Below are 20,225 nucleotides of genomic sequence, written 5' to 3' on the forward strand. Positions count from 1 at the left end.
AAAAACGTATTCTAAAATCTAGTCTATATATCCACCTTCTTTTGAAAGCGAGTAGAATATACTACCTTTATTTTTGAGCAAATTCTCTGGCGTGTCGAATTCAGCAACTTTTCCTTGATCCAATACCAAAATTTTGTCACTGTCCATGATGGTGTCGATTCTGTGAGCAATGGTTATAATCGTTTTGTCTTTGAATTGTTCTCTAATGGTTTCCTGAATAATCTTGTCGGTTTGGAAGTCAACAGCAGCAGTGGCTTCATCCAAAACCAAAATCTTGCTCGTCTCATTCAATAAAGCCCTCGCCAAACACAAGAGTTGCTTCTGTCCTGCAGACAAATTAGAACCACCTTCTTCAATATCAGCATCCAAGCCACGTTTTTTGGGTAACTCATCTGGATTCTTGCTAGCTTCCTTCTCCGCTTCAGTCGGATCTGATTCCATTTTTTCAACATGCTCTTTCAAATGAGCCAACGCCAAGGCATTCCACAATTTCTCATCGGTGTATTCTCCGAATGGATCCAAATTTTCTCTAACTGATGCTCTAAATGTATGAGCTTCTTGTGGAATGATAGTTAAATGATGTCTGAGATCGTATAATCCAATCTCGCCAATGTTGATTCCATCAATCTCAATATAACCGCCAGTAGCCTCGATAATTCTAAACAACGCTAATGTCAACGATGATTTGCCAGCGCCTGTTCTTCCAACAATACCAACTTTCTCCTTCGAAGCGATCGTCAATTCAATTTCACGCAACACTGGATCCAAATGGGCTCTGTATGTAGTGCTATACTTTTTGAAGTTAACGACACCATGTGCTGGCCATGACTTATCTGGTCTCTTTCCCTCCACAATCATAGGCGCTTCAGAAGGCAAGTCACAGTATTCGATTATTCTCTCTATAGCAACACCACCAGATTGCATATCAGCCCAATATCTAACCACTGAATTTAAAATATAAGTAATTGTCAATGAATACGTCATAACAAATCCGAGAATGCTTGGTAATATTGGATGTTTGCCCCCTAAAGTCACAACTGCCAACAATGCTGTACAAAACATAATACTAGATGAGATGGATTGCAATCTCATTGATAGCCATCTATTACAGTTCTGAATAACAACCCCAATTAATGCTTTGTCGTCGATAAACTTTTTGCTTTTGTGAACAAATCTATCACGCTGAAGAAAAGCTTTAATTGTTTCAACACCGTTGATGGACTCTTGAATAGTGGCTAAAACAGGAGACTTTGCAACGGATTCCAATCTCTTCAATTCTCTCGCGGTTGGAATAAACCTGACTCTGAAATAATTGTACACAAACAACAAACCAGCGATGATAAAAAACATTGCTGGAAGGGAATAAAAAATCACTCCAAAAGTGACCAATCCATTAAGCACAGTGGTGATAAAACCGATCAACATCCAAGGGAAGTGCATGTCAATTTTACCAATATCTTCAGTAAATCTGTTCAAAATTCTACCTACCGGAGTTGTGTCGAAAAAGGACATTGGCGAATGCAAAACTGAGTTAGCCATCTTGTTGTGAAAATAGGCTGCTCCTTTAACAATACAGTAACCCCAAATAACTAGCGCAGTCAAGTATGTCAACAATCCAGAGAGGACACCAAATGCTGCATAAAGACCCAAGAAAAACGTAGGATTGACGGTTCTATTCTCCTCTTTGTTTAGTCCTGACCAGTAACTCAATAAGTACTTTTCACCAACAGTGATCAACAAAGTGAGCAATGTACCGACAACATACACCGAAAAGTATTTATAATCACAGGCGACAATGTATTGCTTGAAAATTTCCCAAGGGACGGTACCTTTTCTGGATTCTTCTTCAGTGTGACCAGTCTTCCTAAAAACTCCATCCTGCTCTTCTTCATCTTTATCATACGAATGATTGTAAGACACCAAGGAAGCACGTCGTAACACTGCTTGTTGAACAATCCCTCTATTCTCCTCGCCCACGTAATCAACAATCTCATCCACTAAATCCTCCGTTTGAAGTGAATCCTTGGCATCTACTGCCGGGGACCCATCTCCACGTTCCTCCTGTACGGGTTCCGAATCACTGTCTTCATCTTTACCTTCTTTTTTTCTTCCATACTCTTTGATCAATAGTGCCAACTCACCTTTGCTTTTCATGACGGTATCGTAATTACCATGCTCAACTATGGAGCCATTCGCTAAAAGATAAATATCGTTTGCTTCGTGTAACACCGGCACTGAGTTTGTTGCCAAAATCTTGGTACGATTTCCAATGATACCGGTGTCCGACAAAACCTGTTTGATCAATGCCTTACCGACATGAGCATCAACCGCAGATAAGACATCATCTAAAAGATAGATATCTGCTCTTGCATACACAGCCCTTGCTAATGAAATACGAGCTTTTTGACCACCACTCAATGATATACCTTTTTCCCCAACGACTGTTTGATCCCCATCTGGCAAGTTTTTGAAATCGGATACTAATTCACATGCAAGTATAGTTTTCCTGTAAAATTCAGAATCGTACTTGTGGCCAAACAATATGTTTTCCTTCACTGTCCCGTTCAAGATCCAGGGGTTCTGAGGGCAATAAGCAATCGATCCAAAAGTTTCAACACTTGGAGATAGAGTCGTGCTGGCATCAGAAAATTTAGGGATCTGAATGGGAATGTCTCCTAAAATAGCCTTTATCAAGGAGGACTTCCCACTACCAACTTTTCCTACAACGCATGTAAGTTTTCCCTTTTTAGCAACGAAGTTGATATCCTTCAAGGCGGTGTTTGACGCGGTGGTTTCTTGCATTTCACTTTCTTCATCCCTGTACCCCTGGGTATCATCAGAGTTTGCATTCCATATGAAAGTAGCATTCTTGACGACAACTGAGTCTTCAGTATTGTCTTTTGCATTCAAATCTCTTTTCACGTGTCCCTGTTGATCATCGGCCAATTCATCCAAACAAAGTAATTCACCAATACGTGACAATGATGTCGAGACTTCAATAACATCGACAATGAAATTCGGAATCAACAACATCGGCTCCGACAATAAATCAAACAATGCCAATGCTGGGAAAACAATATCCGGAGTCAATGGAACTTTGTAAAAATACGAATATGCCGCATAAGTGGCACAACTGATAAAGAATGGAATGCATGACCATAGGAATTGTGCCAAAGCGCTAACTACACCAATCTTTTTGATGTTTGTCAATTCTCTGTCGTTTCTAACATGACCCAAACGCTTCAACATTGGTTTCTCCCAAGAATAAAATTTGATACTTTTTGCCGAATTCAAAATTTCTGTTATCAAACTAGTTCTGTCATCCTTGTCTTTCATTAATTGGATATAATTCTTTGACATTGAAGCATTAACGTATGTAGCCAAAGGTGTAACAACCGCTGCTGTGAAAACACCAGCCCAAGTGGCATTACGGAACAACTGGTACAAGGAGAACAAACAAACGATCAATTTCAATGGGGCTGAGATAAAGTCACCAAGACTCCAACAAAACCAAAAAATAATGTCAATGTCCATAGTAATGTGATTGATGATATCCCCCGTAGGTTTGTTTTTGCGTGATTGCGGAGACAACCGCAACGCTTTCTCATAAATGATTGTTGTCAAAGAGGACTGAATACCACATCCAATGTTAAACTGTAAATTAAATGCTTGGTTGAATGTGATGAAATTGGCACAGGAAATTGAAAACATCAAGGATGCCCAAAAATACCCAATGATAATTGGTGGTTTGTCATGATTATAAAAATACGCAGTAAAAAACTGAATAAACTTTCTCAAAACAAAAGGTTGCGCAAATACCAAAGCAGTTTGAATGAACATAAGTGTAAAATTCTTGTAAAATTCGGTTGCAAAAGCACGAAATATAGCAGTGAATAAATTTGGTTTGTTCTCGACTTTCTTTCTTTTGATGATGGCCCAAATCTTTGTTACCCAGCTAGGTTTTCCTTTCGCTTTCTCCTTTTGTATTTCCCAATATTTCATGACCCTTGGTTTTGTTTCATCGCACGAAAGGTCGCCTAGTATATCAGGCAAATCCTCAAACTTAACATCATCTGTTTTATATATTTGATCAATCAAAGGCTGTAAATAGTAAAACGTGATGTAGGAGAACAAATTCACCTTGTCCATAAATGGTAAGTGGGAATCTTCAAAGCCCGGTTTGTAGTATCCAACTTCCAAAATAAATATAGACAAACTGTTGACCACCAACAAGACTTCCAAAATGAATGAGGGACCATTCAAACCAAACACTTTATGTTTTGAAACCGAATCTTGTACAAACGCGGCAAATAAATAAGCAGTGTTGACAATCCAAAACAATAATGACTCGGCAACAGGAATTGGTGACGTTCTGAACTCGACGATAACAACACCAAGAGCTATTAAAGTGGTTGTAATTAACGCATAGAATACCTGCAATCTTGTCAAACTCCAAAGTAGGACTAAAATCACACTCTGAGCGAATATTGATAGTACTTTAAAGGTTTGAAGTGCGGGTCTTGATGCATTTATGAAGGATTGTTTTCTCAATTTGATCAACAATTTCAATAGCCTTAAGGCCAAAAAGACCCCGAAAAACAACGACACGATCAGGCCAATAAAATAGACAAACTCTGGGTTCAAAGCATTATTTCGCTTGGAAAATAATGGCTGGGGTATAGTGAAATTGTGGGTGTTTGACTGTAAGTGGATGGGGCCCTGTTTGCTATATTTCAAGAAATTGAAATTATGTAATAGTGATGACGGGCTGAATAGCGATAATTCAGATGAGGAGTAGTTCAATAACAACTCTGTGTTTGGATCCAATAATAATTCGTTCATTATCAGGTTTATTGTTGAAAAGATATGAAACTTTGAAATGGAATGGTCAGGAAGGAAAACATGCAACCTTTTATTAGTTATTGCAAAGCATTAATTTTAAATTTTTTGATAGACATTGTTTTTGTGTAAAATTTCATTCACCACAAGAGCCAGGCGATGCATTGACTATTGCGTATGAGTAATGTTTTCATGGATGTAAACAAAAACAAAGCTACGCGGTTAAAACACGCAACTGTTAGTTTGTGACACTTGGCTATATCCTCTCGTTTTAGATTTAAAGCCTATCTTACTATGTCAAAACCCATAAACATACTCGGAATTTTGATTGAATGCAATAACCATCGTTCTCTTAGACTATTCATGGCGTAACAGAGTCTGTCGCATTACTTGTCCCCCAACTGAACAGGGCCCACAAACACTTTGTCCCTTCAGAGACACTTTCCGAAACGATTACTTTAGTTTTGATGCCACACCTCAGCGCGGAACAAATGAATGTGTTCTTTTGTGTCATGAGAATTCTGACTCAGATTTCAAAGGGCATGCATTAACCCGGTAATACTTCCAGATTCGGATGAATTTGCGCCCACTTGTATTTAGTCATTGCCCGAACGTTACAAACGATTTTGCTTTAATTATCAATATCAACCTAATATCGTTCTACCACTAATATTTGTGCCAATGTCGTGCTCAAAGTATGTGGAGTTGTGTAGTGGATATGAGCATGTTGTGGAGTTTCCTATGCGTTAGTTAAATGCTGTGGCGTGACATTTGTGTGGAATGCAGTGTTACAGGAAAGAGTAGATACATTTTGGCGACAACCGTCAAAAAAAGTGGATTTGAAAATAAGAAAAGATATCTACACAAGACAGGAAGGTGAACGATGTCTAATCAACAATCGCGATATTAATGAACAGTCAATTCAAATGTACCCACCTTGTTTTGAAAGTGAGTAGAAAATACTGTTTTCATCCTTCAACAAAGTTTGTGGTGCATCAAATTCAGCAACTTTTCCTTGATCCAATACCAAAATTTTGTCACTGTCCATGATGGTGTCGATTCTGTGAGCAATGGTTATAATCGTTTTGTCTTTGAATTGTTCTCTAATGGTTTCCTGAATAATCTTGTCGGTTTGGAAGTCAACAGCAGCAGTGGCTTCATCCAAAACCAAAATCTTGCTCGTCTCATTCAATAAAGCCCTCACCAAACACAAGAGTTGCTTCTGTCCTGCGGACAAATTTGAGCCTCCATTGTCGATTCGTGCATCCAAGCCACGTTTTTTGGGTAACTCATCTGGATTCTTACTCTGGCTCTTTTCTTCTTCGGTAGGATCTGATTCCATTTTTTCAACATGCTCTTTCAAATGAGCCAACGCCAAGGCATTCCACAATTTCTCATCGGTGTATTCTCCAAATGGATCCAAATTTTCTCTAACTGATGCTCTAAATGTATGAGCATCTTGTGGAATGATAGTTAAATGATGTCTGAGATCGTATAATCCAATCTCGCCAATGTTGATCCCATCAATCTCAATATAACCGCCAGTAGCCTCGATAATTCTAAACAACGCTAATGTCAACGATGATTTGCCAGCGCCTGTTCTTCCAACAATACCAACTTTCTGACGAGATTCGACTGTAAAAACAATATTCTTCAATACTGGATCCAAATTCTCTCTATACCTAGTGCTGTAGTTGTTAAACTTTACAACACCGTGTGCAGGCCAATTGTCATCTGGTCTCTTATCCTCAACTATCAACGGTGCTTCCGAAGGCAAATCGCAATACTCGATGATTCTTTCTAATGCCACACCACTAGCTTGAACTGAGCTCCACGAATTTATCAAACTTGTCAAGATCGAAGGGACCGTGATGACGTACGTCAATACAAAACCAACCATTGCCGGGACCAAAGGATTGCTTCCAGTTAAAGAGTACACTGACAACACAGATGCCGCTAATAAGGTTGCGGCAGAGATTGACTGCAATCTCATCGATAACCATCGCATGATATCAACATTTACTATATTGACTAAGGTTCGTTCATCAATAAACTTCTTGCACTTGTGAATGAACCTATCCTTTTGGTGAAAAGCTGTTATAGTTTCAACCCCATTAAGCGATTCCTGAATGACTGACAATACGGGTGAGTTGACGACAGATTGCAAACGCTTTAACTCTCTGGAGGTCGGGATGAACCTTGCCCTATAGTAATTGTAAATAACCCCCAAAACTATAATAACAACAATCATTCGAGGCAAGGACGCAATCACAACAGTGAATGTAATAAGTGCTTGAACAATCAACTGAAGGAAACTAATCAACGTAAACGGTAGCATCATATCTAAGTTGGAAATATCCTGCGTGAATCTGTTCAAAATCCTTCCCACTGGAGTAGTATCATAAAAAGACATTGGCGAACGTAAAATTGATTTCGCCATCGCATCATGGAAATATCCAGCGGCACGGATGATACAGAATGACCAGAAAATAAATAAACCAAAGTAAGTTAGTGCGCCTCCCAAAGCGCCTACCCCAAAGTATAATCCCAAATAAAATCCTGGCCTAACCGTGGAATTTTGTTCCTTGTTGATATTAGACCAATCCTTCAAGATGTAAGTCTCCACAACATTGAGAAGCATAACTCCAATAGTTGACAATAGAAATATCGAAAAGTAACCAACATTACATTCTTTGATGTACCGAGCAAACGTCTTCAATGGAACAGCACCTTTTTCTTTGTCTTCTTCCTGTACTTCGGTTTTCCGATTCTTCGCATTATCATAATGCTCTTCGTCATCATCCTCAGCATACACGTGGTCGAAGGAGACAATACTCGCGCGACGCAAAGCATCATGGGTAAGTTCCTCTTCAATAGTTTCACGAGTAGTTTTAGCAATTTCCGCATCTTCAAGCTCCTTCAAGTGCTTTTCCTGTTGCTCTTTATCAGGAGTGTTCTCCCTCAGGTTATTCGATGTTTGTCTGCCAAATTCGTTGATCAAATTTGCCAAATCACCATTCCTCCCCATAACATCGTCGTAGTTGCCATGTTCTATTACAGCGCCACCAGACAAGAGATATATATCGTTCGCTTCATGTAAAACAGGAACCGAGTTGGTTGCCAAAATCTTGGTGCGGTTTCCAATAATACCATCACTGGCAAGAACCTGCTTGATCAATGCCTTACCGACATGAGCATCAACCGCAGATAAGACATCATCTAAAAGGTAAATATCTGCTCTCGCATACACAGCCCTTGCTAATGAAATACGAGCTTTTTGACCACCACTCAATGATATCCCTTTTTCTCCCACATTAGTTTTGTCACCGTCGGGTAACGTCTTGAAATCGGATACTAATTCACATGCAAGTATAGTTTTCCTGTAAAATTCAGAATCGTACTTGTGGCCAAACAATATGTTTTCCTTCACTGTTCCATTCAAAATCCATGGTGATTGCGGGCAGTAAGCAACAGATCCGTATACTTCAACTTTTGGTTGCGAGTCGGTCTCATGGTCTTCATAGTTACCTCCTCGAATAGGAATGTCCCCAAGAATGGCGTTTAGTAAAGTGGACTTTCCACTCCCAACTTTCCCCACAACACAAGTCAATTTTCCCCTCTTTGCGAGAAAGTTGATATCTTTTAATGCCACATTGTTCGAGCTCTGTCCTTCAACCTCGTCTTCTTCATCTTTATAGGATTGGTCTGGCTCATTAACGTTCCACACAAAATTGGCCTTTTCAATCTTAACCGAGTACTCACCCTTTGGCACAAGCTCTCTTTTGATTTTCCCATTCTGATCTGGACTAATCTCCTCCAACGTCAATAACTCGGTCAATCTGCCTAACGACACTTTTGTTTCCACCACGCTCACCACCAAATTAGGTATGATCATCATTGGTTCCATCAACAATCCAAACAAACTCAATGCCGGAAACACAATTTCAGGAGTCAAGGGGATACTGTACAACCATGTGAATGCCGCAAAACAGGCGCAACTAATAATAAATGGGACACACGTCCATAAAAATTGAGCAAGAGCAATAATGACCCCAATCAGTTTGAGGTTTCGCAACTCTCTATTGTTTCGAACATGGCTTAACCTTTCCAACATTGGTTTTTCCCACGAATACAACTTGATGCTTTTGGCCAGATTGATTATTTCAGTAATCAAAGTCGTCCTATCGTCCTTATCCTTCATCATTTGTTTGTAGCTTGTAATCACAGTTGCATTCACCAATGTAACTAGTGGTACCGACAACAATGCGGCACCCAAACCAAAGAATGACGCAGCTTTAAAGAATTTGTATAATGCAACGAGGCACACAATGAGCTTGATTGGTGCAGCAGCATAATCTCCTAACATCAAAAACAATCCATTGATTTGACCAATAGCAACTGAAATGTTGTTGATTATATCACCAGTAGGTTTTTTTTGTCTTGATGCAGGTGAAAAACTCAATGCCTTTTGGAAAACCAAGGTCGTAAGAGAGCTTCTTATGCTGAATGCCAACTTGTTCTGCAATATGGTCATCTGATTGTAAGTGACAAAATTTCCAACGGCAATCAAAAACATGACTACAGCCCAGTAATAGCCAATGATAATGGGTGGCCTGTCCTCTTCAGCGCTGAAAAGATACAAATCAAAGAATCCTAGAAACTTCATCAACGCAAATGGTTGTGAAAATTGCAAAACCGTCTCAACGAATGCTAGCAAAAGATTGGTTAGCAAGTAGCCATAGTATGCTTTGAATACTGCTCCAAATAACACTGGCGTATTTACATATTTCTCTCTTCTTACCCGAGACCAAAGTTTGCTAAGAAAATGAGACTTGAGTGTTTGCTCATAGTCCCAATAATGCTTCAAGATAGGGGCCACCTCATCACACGTGAGATTATCTGACACTTCTGGAAGATCTGTAAGCTTGATGTCATCTGTCAGGTACACTTTGTCAATTACCGGTTGTATAAAGCTAAACGAAAGCAGTGAGAAAATGGAAGCTTTATTATCATGGTCTTGAACTTCAAATCCTGGTGTATAAAACCCAGCTTCAAGAATCAATATCAAAATGGATGTAATAAGCGTCGCACTTTCCAAAGCAAAGCTCGTGGAATCGGTCAGGAGGATATGGTGCTTTGAAAAAGTATCCTGAACCACCACGACAATTTGAAATAATGTCTTGACGAACCAAAAAAAGAGTAGTGAAGCGACTGCTACTGTTGACTTTTTATATTCGACTAAATGCAACACTGCGGCAAGTGATGTGGCCACTATGTCGTAAATTATTTCATCATTCCCAACAAGGTAAAAGAGGCCAAGCAACAAAACGAGTTGAGTAACGACCAAAACAACTCGCACAAATTGCGACCACGAAATTCCAACTGATGATCTGTTTGAAAATGTTCTGGAACGAAAAAGTTGTATAATTTGGAATGCAATAAAGATTGAAAAGATCATAGACAAACTCTTTCCGATGTAGTTCAAGAATAGGGGATTCAAAGCATTTCCACGTGGCGAATACAATGGTGATAAAAATACCAAGCTGGTAACATCGTATTCATTGATGATTGCCTTTGAAGCAAATGAGTCTCTGAAATGATGAAGTAAAGCGAAGGGGCTAAAAAAAGAAAATTCAAAACTGGAGACTTGACCTTTTGAGCCAGAACCACCCCACAGCAAATTCATTCTTGGCGGTAGTCTTGGTGCAGAGTACGTTGTTATGTGTAATTGTATAAGTGTTTGAGTAGCTATATTGGTGAACGACTTCAAGGGAAGAAATTGAAGACTTATATAAAAAGCCACATCTTTTTAAATTCTTTTTTTTTTTCGCCCTTCGCGTTATCGGCCAGCCGAGAACTTGAAAAAATTGCACAAAATTGAGAGGAATTGAATGGTATTTACCTGAGACGATTAAGGGGCCGCTTGAAGGATTGCGTTTTGTAACGCAGGTGTTGAATTTCTCTTACGAGCGCCGTCTCATATCTATTCTGTCTACTCCATGACAGTAAGACTTTATTGGCATTCCGTGCCCAATTCTACATACAACCTCTCAAAACCCTGTCGAACTTGTATTGTCTTTTGGTACGGCATGAAATTCGTTATCTTTGACATTTTGATTAATCATTGGAGATTGCGCGCCACACTAAATTTGGATGAGCGATTATTTACAAGAAAGTACACTCGCATGAAAAGCTAAAGTCATTGTAAAGTCATTCTCTTCATCTTTGGTTTCCTCAAGTGCTTACAAGAACCACCTTCTTTCGCAATGGAACTGGGTCGATGATATTGAACGTTAAAGGTCTTTGACAACTTCATAGAGAGAAGTTTGAGTCCACACAGCAAATGCAACTCTTCATTTAACACATGTTTCGCTGACCCCATCATTGGTCCTTCGTTCACAAAGCAAAGAAGTGTCAAAGGTAGTCAATTTAAGAGCTTCTGCAGCAACTAATTGTGCTACTTGAAGCTTTTCACTCATTGTTCCAATACACTGCGATTTTTGCCAATCGCATATACGGCATCAATTTCTTATCATAATCTGTATCTGTGGTAACTTCCACATCCATTAATATTAAAGCCACACGTTTGCGAAACTTAGATGATGCAAGTGCCAATCTCTGGTTCTTGCAATTACTCAATTAGTGATGGAGAATATGCGTACGTACTTACAAAGCTTGAACTCGTCTCCCTCCACAAACCAAAGACCCTTCTCAAAGCATCATTCACAGGCCTTTTTTCCGCCAATGGCTGTCGCTCGTTCGGTTCGTAACTGAACACTTTTCCAAGTAGTTGGGAAAGGTAATAGAAGATGTTACGGAAATCGCATCTTCTACTATTTTTATTATTTACATATAGGTTAGAATAATGCAGCCTTTAGTTTCTTGCAGCGACTCTCAAGACATAACTAAATGGGCACAATTTAATTCCAGATATTTTTTTGCATTTATATAATTCCAAAATGAAAGCGTTCCTGACTAGTTAATCACACGCCTGTTCATATCACAATCCCATCTCATAAAAATCCGCACAACTAGATAAAGCTCTTTTTTTGGCATACCGATCAATCGAAACACAATCAGATAACTTCAGCTGATATAGTTTTTTCCACTTTGCAACCGAACTGATTTCTATGTGGGATCTTCCAAAAATAAAAAGTGGTCGATTTTGTGTCGCAAGGAAGTAGCGCGTATGTTTTTTGTTGATCTTACTCTGACTTTTTTCTCCCTCATTTTGACCATTCCAACTTTTGTAATCCGATAAACGGTCATACGACATTGAACTCCCCGCATTTTCCCCAAATTGGGACCTTTCAACCAGGAATATTTGTCTATCATTACACGCCTATCGTCAATTCAACTTTGCAAAGCATCACATAGTTAACTTGTCGAATGGAAAAGCAGAATTTTTTATTGCCGTTTGCGTTCACCAAATCATCGTCGTTCAATGAATCTGATGTGTTGAACAAGACCCCGAGGCAAAAGTCGGTAATTGATGAGAATGCTAGTAGTATTTACCATACAAGAAGGACCGTGGAGTCAAATGGCATTGAGAGACCAAGTTTGCAAGTGAATGTCGCTCCCTCATTGAAGCGAAGAATGGGGAGGAGTTTCAACGACAAGGATGACATAAAGAAAGTAGCTGTTGAGAACAAATACTCTGATTCGGGTTCCGAATACGAGGAAGAGCCAACATTAATTGACGAGGATATGGTAAATGATAGTGCCCAGCTACCACCAAGCAGCCCGGTTGGACGTCACCTGGAAAGTGAATTGATGTCTGAGTTCGATTTTGCCACCAACCCTACAACCAGTTTTCAAGTACCGAAGTCACCACCTAAAAAGTATGACGGTAATAGGGACGTTATCAAAACATCACCTCAAAAACCAGCCAGTTCAGAACCCGATTTTGGAATTGATAGGTTTAACAGATATAGGGTTAGTTTCAATGATAAATCAAAGCATGAGCCGTCATCGTCAACGCAGGATGAAGACGACAACGATGCAAGACTAGAACTACAAAGCATTGCCTACAACAAAGCAAGGGCTATCATTTTGGATGCATTCGAGAACGTGAAAACAGTGATTGATTTGCAAGCGATGAATTTATATGAAGTACCGGATGAAATTAAGGACTTGAATAATTTGGTGATAATTGATAGTTTCAGTGAGGAGGCTTCTATCGAGTTTCCATATCAGTTGTACCTCACTGGGAACCAATTGACTCAGCTTCCACCATCATTGTTCAAGTTTACAAAATTACAAGTTTTGTCTTTGAGAAGGAATAAGCTAAGATCTATTCCACCTCTCATAGGGAAATTGGTAAACTTGATTGACTTGTCTTTGAGTTCTAATAAGCTTGAATTCTTCCCATATCAAATTCTTCAGTTGAAAAAGCTATCGAATTTCACGTCTGGGCCGAACCCGTTTGCCGCTGTTCCCGACGATGCTGTGCCATTGAGTAGTAAAGATGCAACTACTTTCGTACCTAAATACAAATCATCCATAAGGTATCTAGCCTCCAAATTTAGTGAGTTGCCAACATTGAAAACATTATGTCTTGACGTCATCGCAAAGCATGACGTGTCATATTCCGAAACGAGATTATGGAAGAGACACACTCCCAAAATTCACCACAAGTTAATTGTCGAGGCATTAAGGAAAGGAAATTTTCAAGATACTTGCTCAGAGTGCGATATCATCGTCGTGGAGCCCATGGCCGAGGTTTTGGAGTGGTGGGACATCTTACAGAATAAAAATGTTCCTATACGACGACAATTTTGTTCCCAAAGATGTGTAAAGAGATATGAAGAGGGATGGGGTGCATAAACTGCAAATGCATCAGAAATGGAATCAGGATTATTCAAGCTTTACATAGTTGCTGGGAAATAACCCTTGTTTACCTTTTATTTCACCTTGCCACCAGTCTCCTGTTCTTTCCAAAATCTTGATTCTGTTGCCCTTCTTAAAGGATAAATCACCAGGTTCTACTCCATGAAAGTCGTACAAAGCGTAACAGAACCCTAGATTGGCTTCAAAAATTGGTTTAGCATAATCAATAGGGCGATTGAAAGCAATGATAGAAAGCTGTTCAATGTCGTTGAAAAGTGGGTCATTTTTCTGCTTGAAAGAAGATATAATAGTAGCTGATTCTTCAACTGGTTGTACTTTAGTCAACTTTGCAACAATTACCAGGTAAAACTCATAGTTTAACAACGTGTACTTTATGTAAAATGCATTTATAATCTGCTTCACATAGTGTAAAAACTTGGGAAGACATGCTTTCAAGATTCCGTTGATACTATCATACTTTATCTTGCTATCTTCCAACTTTCTTTTGAGGGAGTAAATGCCATTGCTTTGCTTCAAAGAGAGTTCATTCCGTTCTTGCCTTTCGCAAAGTGTCTCATACTCATTGTATAGCTTATCATAGTCCAATAAAAAGACCAATCTAGTGGCAATCTTTTTAGACACTTGCTTTGATATGTTACCAACTTCCTCCAATTTCTTGAACTCCATGCTCATGAACAAATTTAATTTGTTTGCAAAGTTTATAGACAGTATGAGGTGTTTGTACTTACTCCCTCTTGTCCAAGCATCATAAGCCTCATCTATGGTATTTGTCGAATTTTTAAAGTTACTGTATGGATCAGCCAAGTTTTGGAATCCCTGAGCTACGTGCTCGGAACCTCTCAATGTTTCAATAGCTGCAGAAGCAAAGCTTTTGAGCTCGTCTTGCAAACTATGCAAACCAAGCTCCTGTATTTTAAAATGAGCTTCTAACGTGTTGAATTCTTCATCACTTGTATATGAGTTTCCAGCATAATTGATTTTCTGTTTCAAGAACTGAGGTGTACGCTTAATTTGTCTCCACTCCAACTTGTTGTTCTTGATAAACTTTTCATCAACTAGTTTGAGTGTCTTGGAGAGTTGGGTAGAAATTTTGTTCAATTCTTGGTTCATGGTTGTGGGTTTTTGGTATGTGACAAATATTTGGAGTATTTTTAGCAGCCAAAATATGGATGAAACTTTCTTTTTTTTTCTTAACCAAGGCAATCGACCGACAAGTGATTTACAGAAGCAATGAACAGCCAGGGATCAAGCCAAATGGAAACTTTGGAAGATATCAGAAAGTACCTACAGCAAAATGGGGTTTGCTTGAAGGATATATCTACGAACATTGAATATGAAGCATTGCTCAAGCTTAAGTCGTGGGTGAATCAGGAAGATAAAGAATTGGCAATGGATTGGGACCAGTTTCAGGATTGTGTTACTATCATGTTTGAGAATTACTGTACAGCAGCTCTGGAGATCCATCAGAAGTTGGATGAGTGTGCAGATGTACGTGTTACTCCCTTTTATTTTATAGTGATCTTTCACTATACTAACACCAAAATTTTTTTTTGCAGCACCGAAAGGCGTTGTTAGATCATAGTTTAAACTCCGACGTCAAGAGGAGCGAGCCAACGTATGTAAACCTTTGTTATTGAGAGGAAATAAGAGTGGTACTAACCGAGACTTAGGATTAATCGCATAACGGATTGGGTTGTAAAAAAGGAAAGTGAGATTGGTTCCTTCAGGTCCTCCATAAATGCGACTTTGAAATATCTTCAAACTGGGTTTGAAAAAATGAAACTTCCAAAAGAATTGCCAAGTGGAGATGGTGGTAAGCACAACAAAATAGAGGGAACGGAACAATGCTAAGGGGTTTGATTAATGCTTACTGGCCAGTAAAAGCTGTCCCAGATTTACTGTTTACGAGAGGTATTTTCATTTGCTCAATCGGAAACCCTGAACCCGAATACAAAGATACGAGACACAATGTTGGACACAAGGTGATGGACCAACTCATCCACATGTATTGGAAAGAGCACTTGTATAAGCAAGAAAACTACTATTACTCCCGAAAATATCCCAATTTAGTATTGTTCAAATCCGACTCAACATTAATGAATCTCCAGGGTAAAATAGTATGGAAACATTTCCAACAGTTTCGCAAACAGTCAAACTTGATAGTTCTTCACGATGATTTAGAGCGTAACTTGGGAAAGTTTCAAGTGAGGAAACCAGGCACGAGTTCAAGGGGACACAATGGGCTCAAGTCAATCGACGAAGTCTATAAAAACAAGTATGAGAAAATAGCTATAGGTATAGGAAGACCAAGTTCAAAGTCTGTGACAAATTACGTTCTTCTGAAATTTGATGCAAAAGAGCAGGAAATTTTGGATTTCGAAGTTATACCTAAAGTTGTGAAAGAATTGGAATGCAAAATTGAAGCCGATTTGAGACGCCTTAGGAGTTCGAAGGGAAAGGAGGCACCCCTACCAGTTGGTATTAAAAAAGTATAGGGTAATCACGGTATGTGTGTTCTTGGTTATTGTAAATAGTCTAAATTCGACTGCGTGTAAGGAGAAGCAAAAATAAAATATGTATCTTAGCGACAAACAAAAGAAGCACCTTTGTACCGAGTTCACACTCTTTCTTCATCACAAACATCAACGCACTCTAGTGATATACCAAAATAACATCTCTACATCTTGGTGTATTTTGAATGTAGTCAGATGCAATTTGTCATCGACTTAGTTGCTGAAAGGTCAGTTTTGAAAGAATCAATCAAAGGTATGTCTGAAACCCACACGTTTTGTGAGTTTACGCCTCGTCACAAATACTAACAAATACGCAGGCGTAATATGGACCATATTCTTTAATAGGCTATTTGGACCAATCACTCCAACAACAAGAGAGTTTCTTGACGTCACGTACCCTCTGGCTACGAATTTGCCTGAACTCGAATCTTTGATAGAGGAAAAGGTCTCCTCATTTATACGTACATGCATTGAGAGCAAGCTACTACCGGCCAATGGAACGATTACTATTCAATTTTTGAATAAATCAAATGCGAAAAGGAAAAGCTCAGGATGGTTTGGTCGGGAGTATGAAAGCGACGACATAAAACCGTGGGAAAAGTGGACAATTAACGTCGAGTCTCTTCCCATAGAAGAAGGTCCCACTATCCCTCGTCCAAAACACAGCGGGTTAGAGTATTCGAGAGCAGTGACAATGTCCATGAAAAGCTTTGAAGCTGCTTTGATACTGATATACGACTTTGTGGATCGAAACAAGGAGCATATACCCCCAATAACTTCACTTGAAAGTTCACCATTTCCCTACGCAATCAATATTGAGGAGGATAAAGAATCCAAATTAGAAAAGCCCAACTCAGACGGCGATGAAGGTTGGGGGTCTTACATCAAAAAGATTCTAGATTAACTTCTACGGAGAAATATCTAAATGTCACTATTTTATAGCTTTATATACAAAGTGAGAATGCATATAGTTTTACAAATTTGCCGAGAGCAAACCTTCTTCTCCTCTGACTAGAATGCACTCATCTTCCTCGATAACTTTATCAAACTCCCCCAACTGTTCAGCTAAGTCCAATACCTCTTGGTCATAGCTACCTGGTTGGAACCACAACCCTTTAATCACCGACTTGTAACCTTCGATGTTGGAGATTTCTTTCAAAGTTGCCACAGTTATTGGCGGTGGAGTCAAGAACGAAATACTCAACCCATCAACGCTAGAAGTTTTGTACTCACTCAAGTTCCTGTGGTCTTCGATAGCCTTGATAATTTGGGTGACGTTTGACACAACTGGTTGACCCAAAATTTCTTGCTCCTTCGGGTTAATTGGAATAGCGGATAAATTGTGCTTCACATACCAATTCAAAATCTTGTACCCAAACTTAGAAGGGTTGTTGGATGCACCAGCAACAGCATATTGTCTATTAGGGCCAAAAAATGACTTGATCTTGGTTTTCATTGACATTTGAAAAGTGTTTGTGGAGAACGGTAATTACACTCGGTTAATTCAAAAGAAAAAACTGGGGAGGTCTGTTGGTATTAAATATTAAATACACAAATTTAACACAAGCGCTACCATTGTCAAAGACATCAAAGCCAAAAGCTTTTCTTAATGATTTAGACGCTAATGACGTGCTTCATAGACACGGACAATACAGCACGACACCACTATAATGACGTCCTCCAAAGCCACAACGAAGGAAAAAAGAACAAAACCATGCTGTAACTGCAAACGATCCAAAGTAAAATGTGTTTATGAAGGCTTTTTGCCATGTCAGCGATGCCTTAAAACAGGTCAAGCAGCGACTTGTCAGTTTGTTCATAAACTTCCTTCATTGAAACTACCGTCATTGGATTCAAAAGCGCCTACTGTGCACTCGGTTGCGCCTATATCACTCAATCCTGTTAATTCCACAAGTGTCTCGAAACCACAAGTATCAAACATGACAACATTGCTTCCAAGTCGAGCTACGTTCAACTCACCGCCTTTCAAAGAGGGCTTGTCCCCAATCCCGTCAAATAATTATTTGCCATCAGATAGATTATCACGTAATGACATTCAATGGAAGTCAGATATTGAACAACGTTTAAATTCATTCGACACCAAAATAGATTCTTTAGTAGATTTATTAAAGCTGAATCATCAGCAACAGATAGGTGGCCATACAATACATAAAATAGAATCGCATTATGGATCTGATCATTCCCAATCACCAAAAGTTGCAACTAATGGTACTCGTTATCAGGAACTCCTTTCTACCAGTTCGATGAATCGAGCATATGACCAAGGCTCTAAACGACAAAAAATAGGGGACTATACCGATATCAAAGAGGGTGGTATCAATGACGAGCACAATATATCACCACCGCATGATTTTCGAGATGGTTTTCTCTCGAAAGGAGAAGCCAAAGATCTTTTCAAGTTTTTTGATTCTAACATAGCTCAACAATTGTTTGGTTTTGAAATATCAAAATTCCTGGTTGATGATATTTGGGAGACGTGTCCCGTACTTGTATGCGCTATTTCAACGATTGCATCTATCCACCACCCTCAACTTTCTTTTAAATCGTCACAATTACTGGTTTACTTGCGAGATATATGCGGTACCCTATTTCATAAGAACAAGCCAACTGATAAACCAAGCGCTTTCAACACAATAGTTGCTTTAGTGCTATGCAGTTTTTGGCTATCTGATTCCCAAATGTTTACAGGATTGGCACTACAAATTGCCAAAGAGTATGGGTTGAATAATCCCAATTGTGGAAGGAATCGTGACGATTTGAAACTTTGGTACTTGTTGTACGTATTGGATGGCCAACAAAGTATGGCATTCAACCGGCAGCCATTGGTTAGCTCGCAAGAATATTCTTTGAAGCACAGCCGAGAGCTTCTCATTAGTGAAGATGAAAGAAAACTTTCCGAGACAAAGAAACAGTTGAGGCGGAAGATTGAACCAAATTCTAATGTGAAAAAAGCTCCCACAGAAGAGGATCTCCACAATAAGTTGATGAAGCAGAAATTTACAGATCTAAGATTGGTTTCACAAGTGGAATACAATCAAGCATTGAGCGAAGCCTTTCGTGGCGATGCGTGGGATTTGCTAATGCCATCCTCGTTTGGAATCCCCTCTAAGAGTAATCTTGAGCTAGATAAGTGGATGGTTTCTTGGACAGTATTGCTAGCACCTTGCAATAATGGCGCCGTGTGGTCGACGAAAAGCACCTTGATTTATTACAATTTTGCAAAAATGCATATAAATTCATCAGCTGTTAGACAGCTTTCGATGAATCCCAATGATGGTGGCTTATTCCCAGCTTGGGATAAAAGTGTTGAAAAAGGGATGACTCAAACACAAAAGAGCACGCAAATTGAAGAATGCATTGACAGTGAGGACGACTCCGACTCCGATTCAAATCCGGATGAAGATGAGTTTATCTCCAACAAAGGATTGGTTTCACCTGATGAAGCTGCAATTAATGCCAACATTGCTTTGAATGCCGCTCATACAGTCATAAATTTAGTCATCAATGATAAAGATATTCTTGATAATTTAAAGTATGTCCCTGTGCACATACATATAATGTTGTACTATGCTGCACTATTACTCATTAACCCCCCATCTAAATCAAATAATGCCTCGGTTACTTTAACGCCGGAGATTCATTATGACAAGTTGCTTGATAATTTGCGAACCGTGGGTATACTAAAACGAAAAATATACTCTAATTTACCCATTGATTCCAACTTTGGGTCCCGATTTATCAAGAGTTTGGAGAAGGTGGAAGGGGAGAAGCTAGCTGAAATCAAAGATTATGTTTCCACCCTTGATGATCAAGACTTGAGATACACGTTTGAGAGAAAAGTGAATTCCTTAATTGAAACTAGCGTTAATATTACTGAGTTGACTGAGTTTAATGAGAGTGGGGAGAGCAGTAGAGCGAGCACCCCGAGGGCGGAAAAGATTAGCGCCTGGCCTGGGTCCCATCATGGGCATCCGTAAATGTGCAACATGTTTTTGAGATACG

General features: G+C 39.3%; 8 protein-coding genes across 8 annotated transcripts; 4 read left to right on the forward strand and 4 right to left on the reverse strand. All coding sequences in view use genetic code 12, as the record gives it.

The window, feature by feature from the left end:
• Positions 1-18: 18 nt before the first annotated feature.
• MLT1 (Mlt1p) lies at positions 19-4,842 on the reverse strand (the record flags this gene model as incomplete). The annotated part of the gene is made up of 1 exon (XM_036809652.1): positions 19-4,842. The coding sequence occupies one exon, from the start codon at positions 4,840-4,842 to the stop codon at positions 19-21; it is 4,824 nt and encodes a 1,607-aa protein (XP_036666268.1).
• Positions 4,843-5,761: 919 nt separating this feature from the next.
• On the reverse strand, positions 5,762-10,525 carry CPAR2_207430 (uncharacterized protein; the record flags this gene model as incomplete). Its single annotated transcript, XM_036809653.1, has 1 exon — positions 5,762-10,525. The coding sequence occupies one exon, from the start codon at positions 10,523-10,525 to the stop codon at positions 5,762-5,764; it is 4,764 nt and encodes a 1,587-aa protein (XP_036666269.1).
• A 1,703-nt stretch (positions 10,526-12,228) lies between these two features.
• On the forward strand, positions 12,229-13,665 carry CPAR2_207440 (uncharacterized protein; the record flags this gene model as incomplete). The annotated part of the gene is made up of 1 exon (XM_036809654.1): positions 12,229-13,665. One exon carries the CDS (start codon positions 12,229-12,231, stop codon positions 13,663-13,665), a length of 1,437 nt encoding a protein of 478 aa, XP_036666270.1.
• A 30-nt stretch (positions 13,666-13,695) lies between these two features.
• Positions 13,696-14,799, reverse strand: CPAR2_207450 (uncharacterized protein; the record flags this gene model as incomplete). Its single annotated transcript, XM_036809655.1, has 1 exon — positions 13,696-14,799. One exon carries the CDS (start codon positions 14,797-14,799, stop codon positions 13,696-13,698), a length of 1,104 nt encoding a protein of 367 aa, XP_036666271.1.
• A 734-nt stretch (positions 14,800-15,533) lies between these two features.
• CPAR2_207460 (aminoacyl-tRNA hydrolase) lies at positions 15,534-16,184 on the forward strand (the record flags this gene model as incomplete). Its single annotated transcript, XM_036809658.1, has 1 exon — positions 15,534-16,184. One exon carries the CDS (start codon positions 15,534-15,536, stop codon positions 16,182-16,184), a length of 651 nt encoding a protein of 216 aa, XP_036666272.1.
• Positions 16,185-16,397: 213 nt separating this feature from the next.
• Positions 16,398-17,106, forward strand: CPAR2_207470 (uncharacterized protein; the record flags this gene model as incomplete). The annotated part of the gene is made up of 2 exons (XM_036809659.1): positions 16,398-16,455; positions 16,520-17,106. The coding sequence occupies 2 exons, from the start codon at positions 16,398-16,400 to the stop codon at positions 17,104-17,106; spliced, it is 645 nt and encodes a 214-aa protein (XP_036666273.1).
• Positions 17,107-17,175: 69 nt separating this feature from the next.
• On the reverse strand, positions 17,176-17,664 carry CPAR2_207480 (uncharacterized protein; the record flags this gene model as incomplete). Its single annotated transcript, XM_036809660.1, has 1 exon — positions 17,176-17,664. The coding sequence occupies one exon, from the start codon at positions 17,662-17,664 to the stop codon at positions 17,176-17,178; it is 489 nt and encodes a 162-aa protein (XP_036666274.1).
• Positions 17,665-17,872: 208 nt separating this feature from the next.
• ZCF30 (Zcf30p) lies at positions 17,873-20,200 on the forward strand (the record flags this gene model as incomplete). Its single annotated transcript, XM_036809661.1, has 1 exon — positions 17,873-20,200. The coding sequence occupies one exon, from the start codon at positions 17,873-17,875 to the stop codon at positions 20,198-20,200; it is 2,328 nt and encodes a 775-aa protein (XP_036666275.1).
• Between the last annotated feature and the right edge of the window lie 25 nt (positions 20,201-20,225).

The sequence above is a fragment of the Candida parapsilosis genome, contig 005809 (assembly GCF_000182765.1).
Source record: "Candida parapsilosis strain CDC317 annotated contig 005809".
NCBI lineage: Eukaryota > Fungi > Ascomycota > Pichiomycetes > Serinales > Debaryomycetaceae > Lodderomyces > Lodderomyces parapsilosis.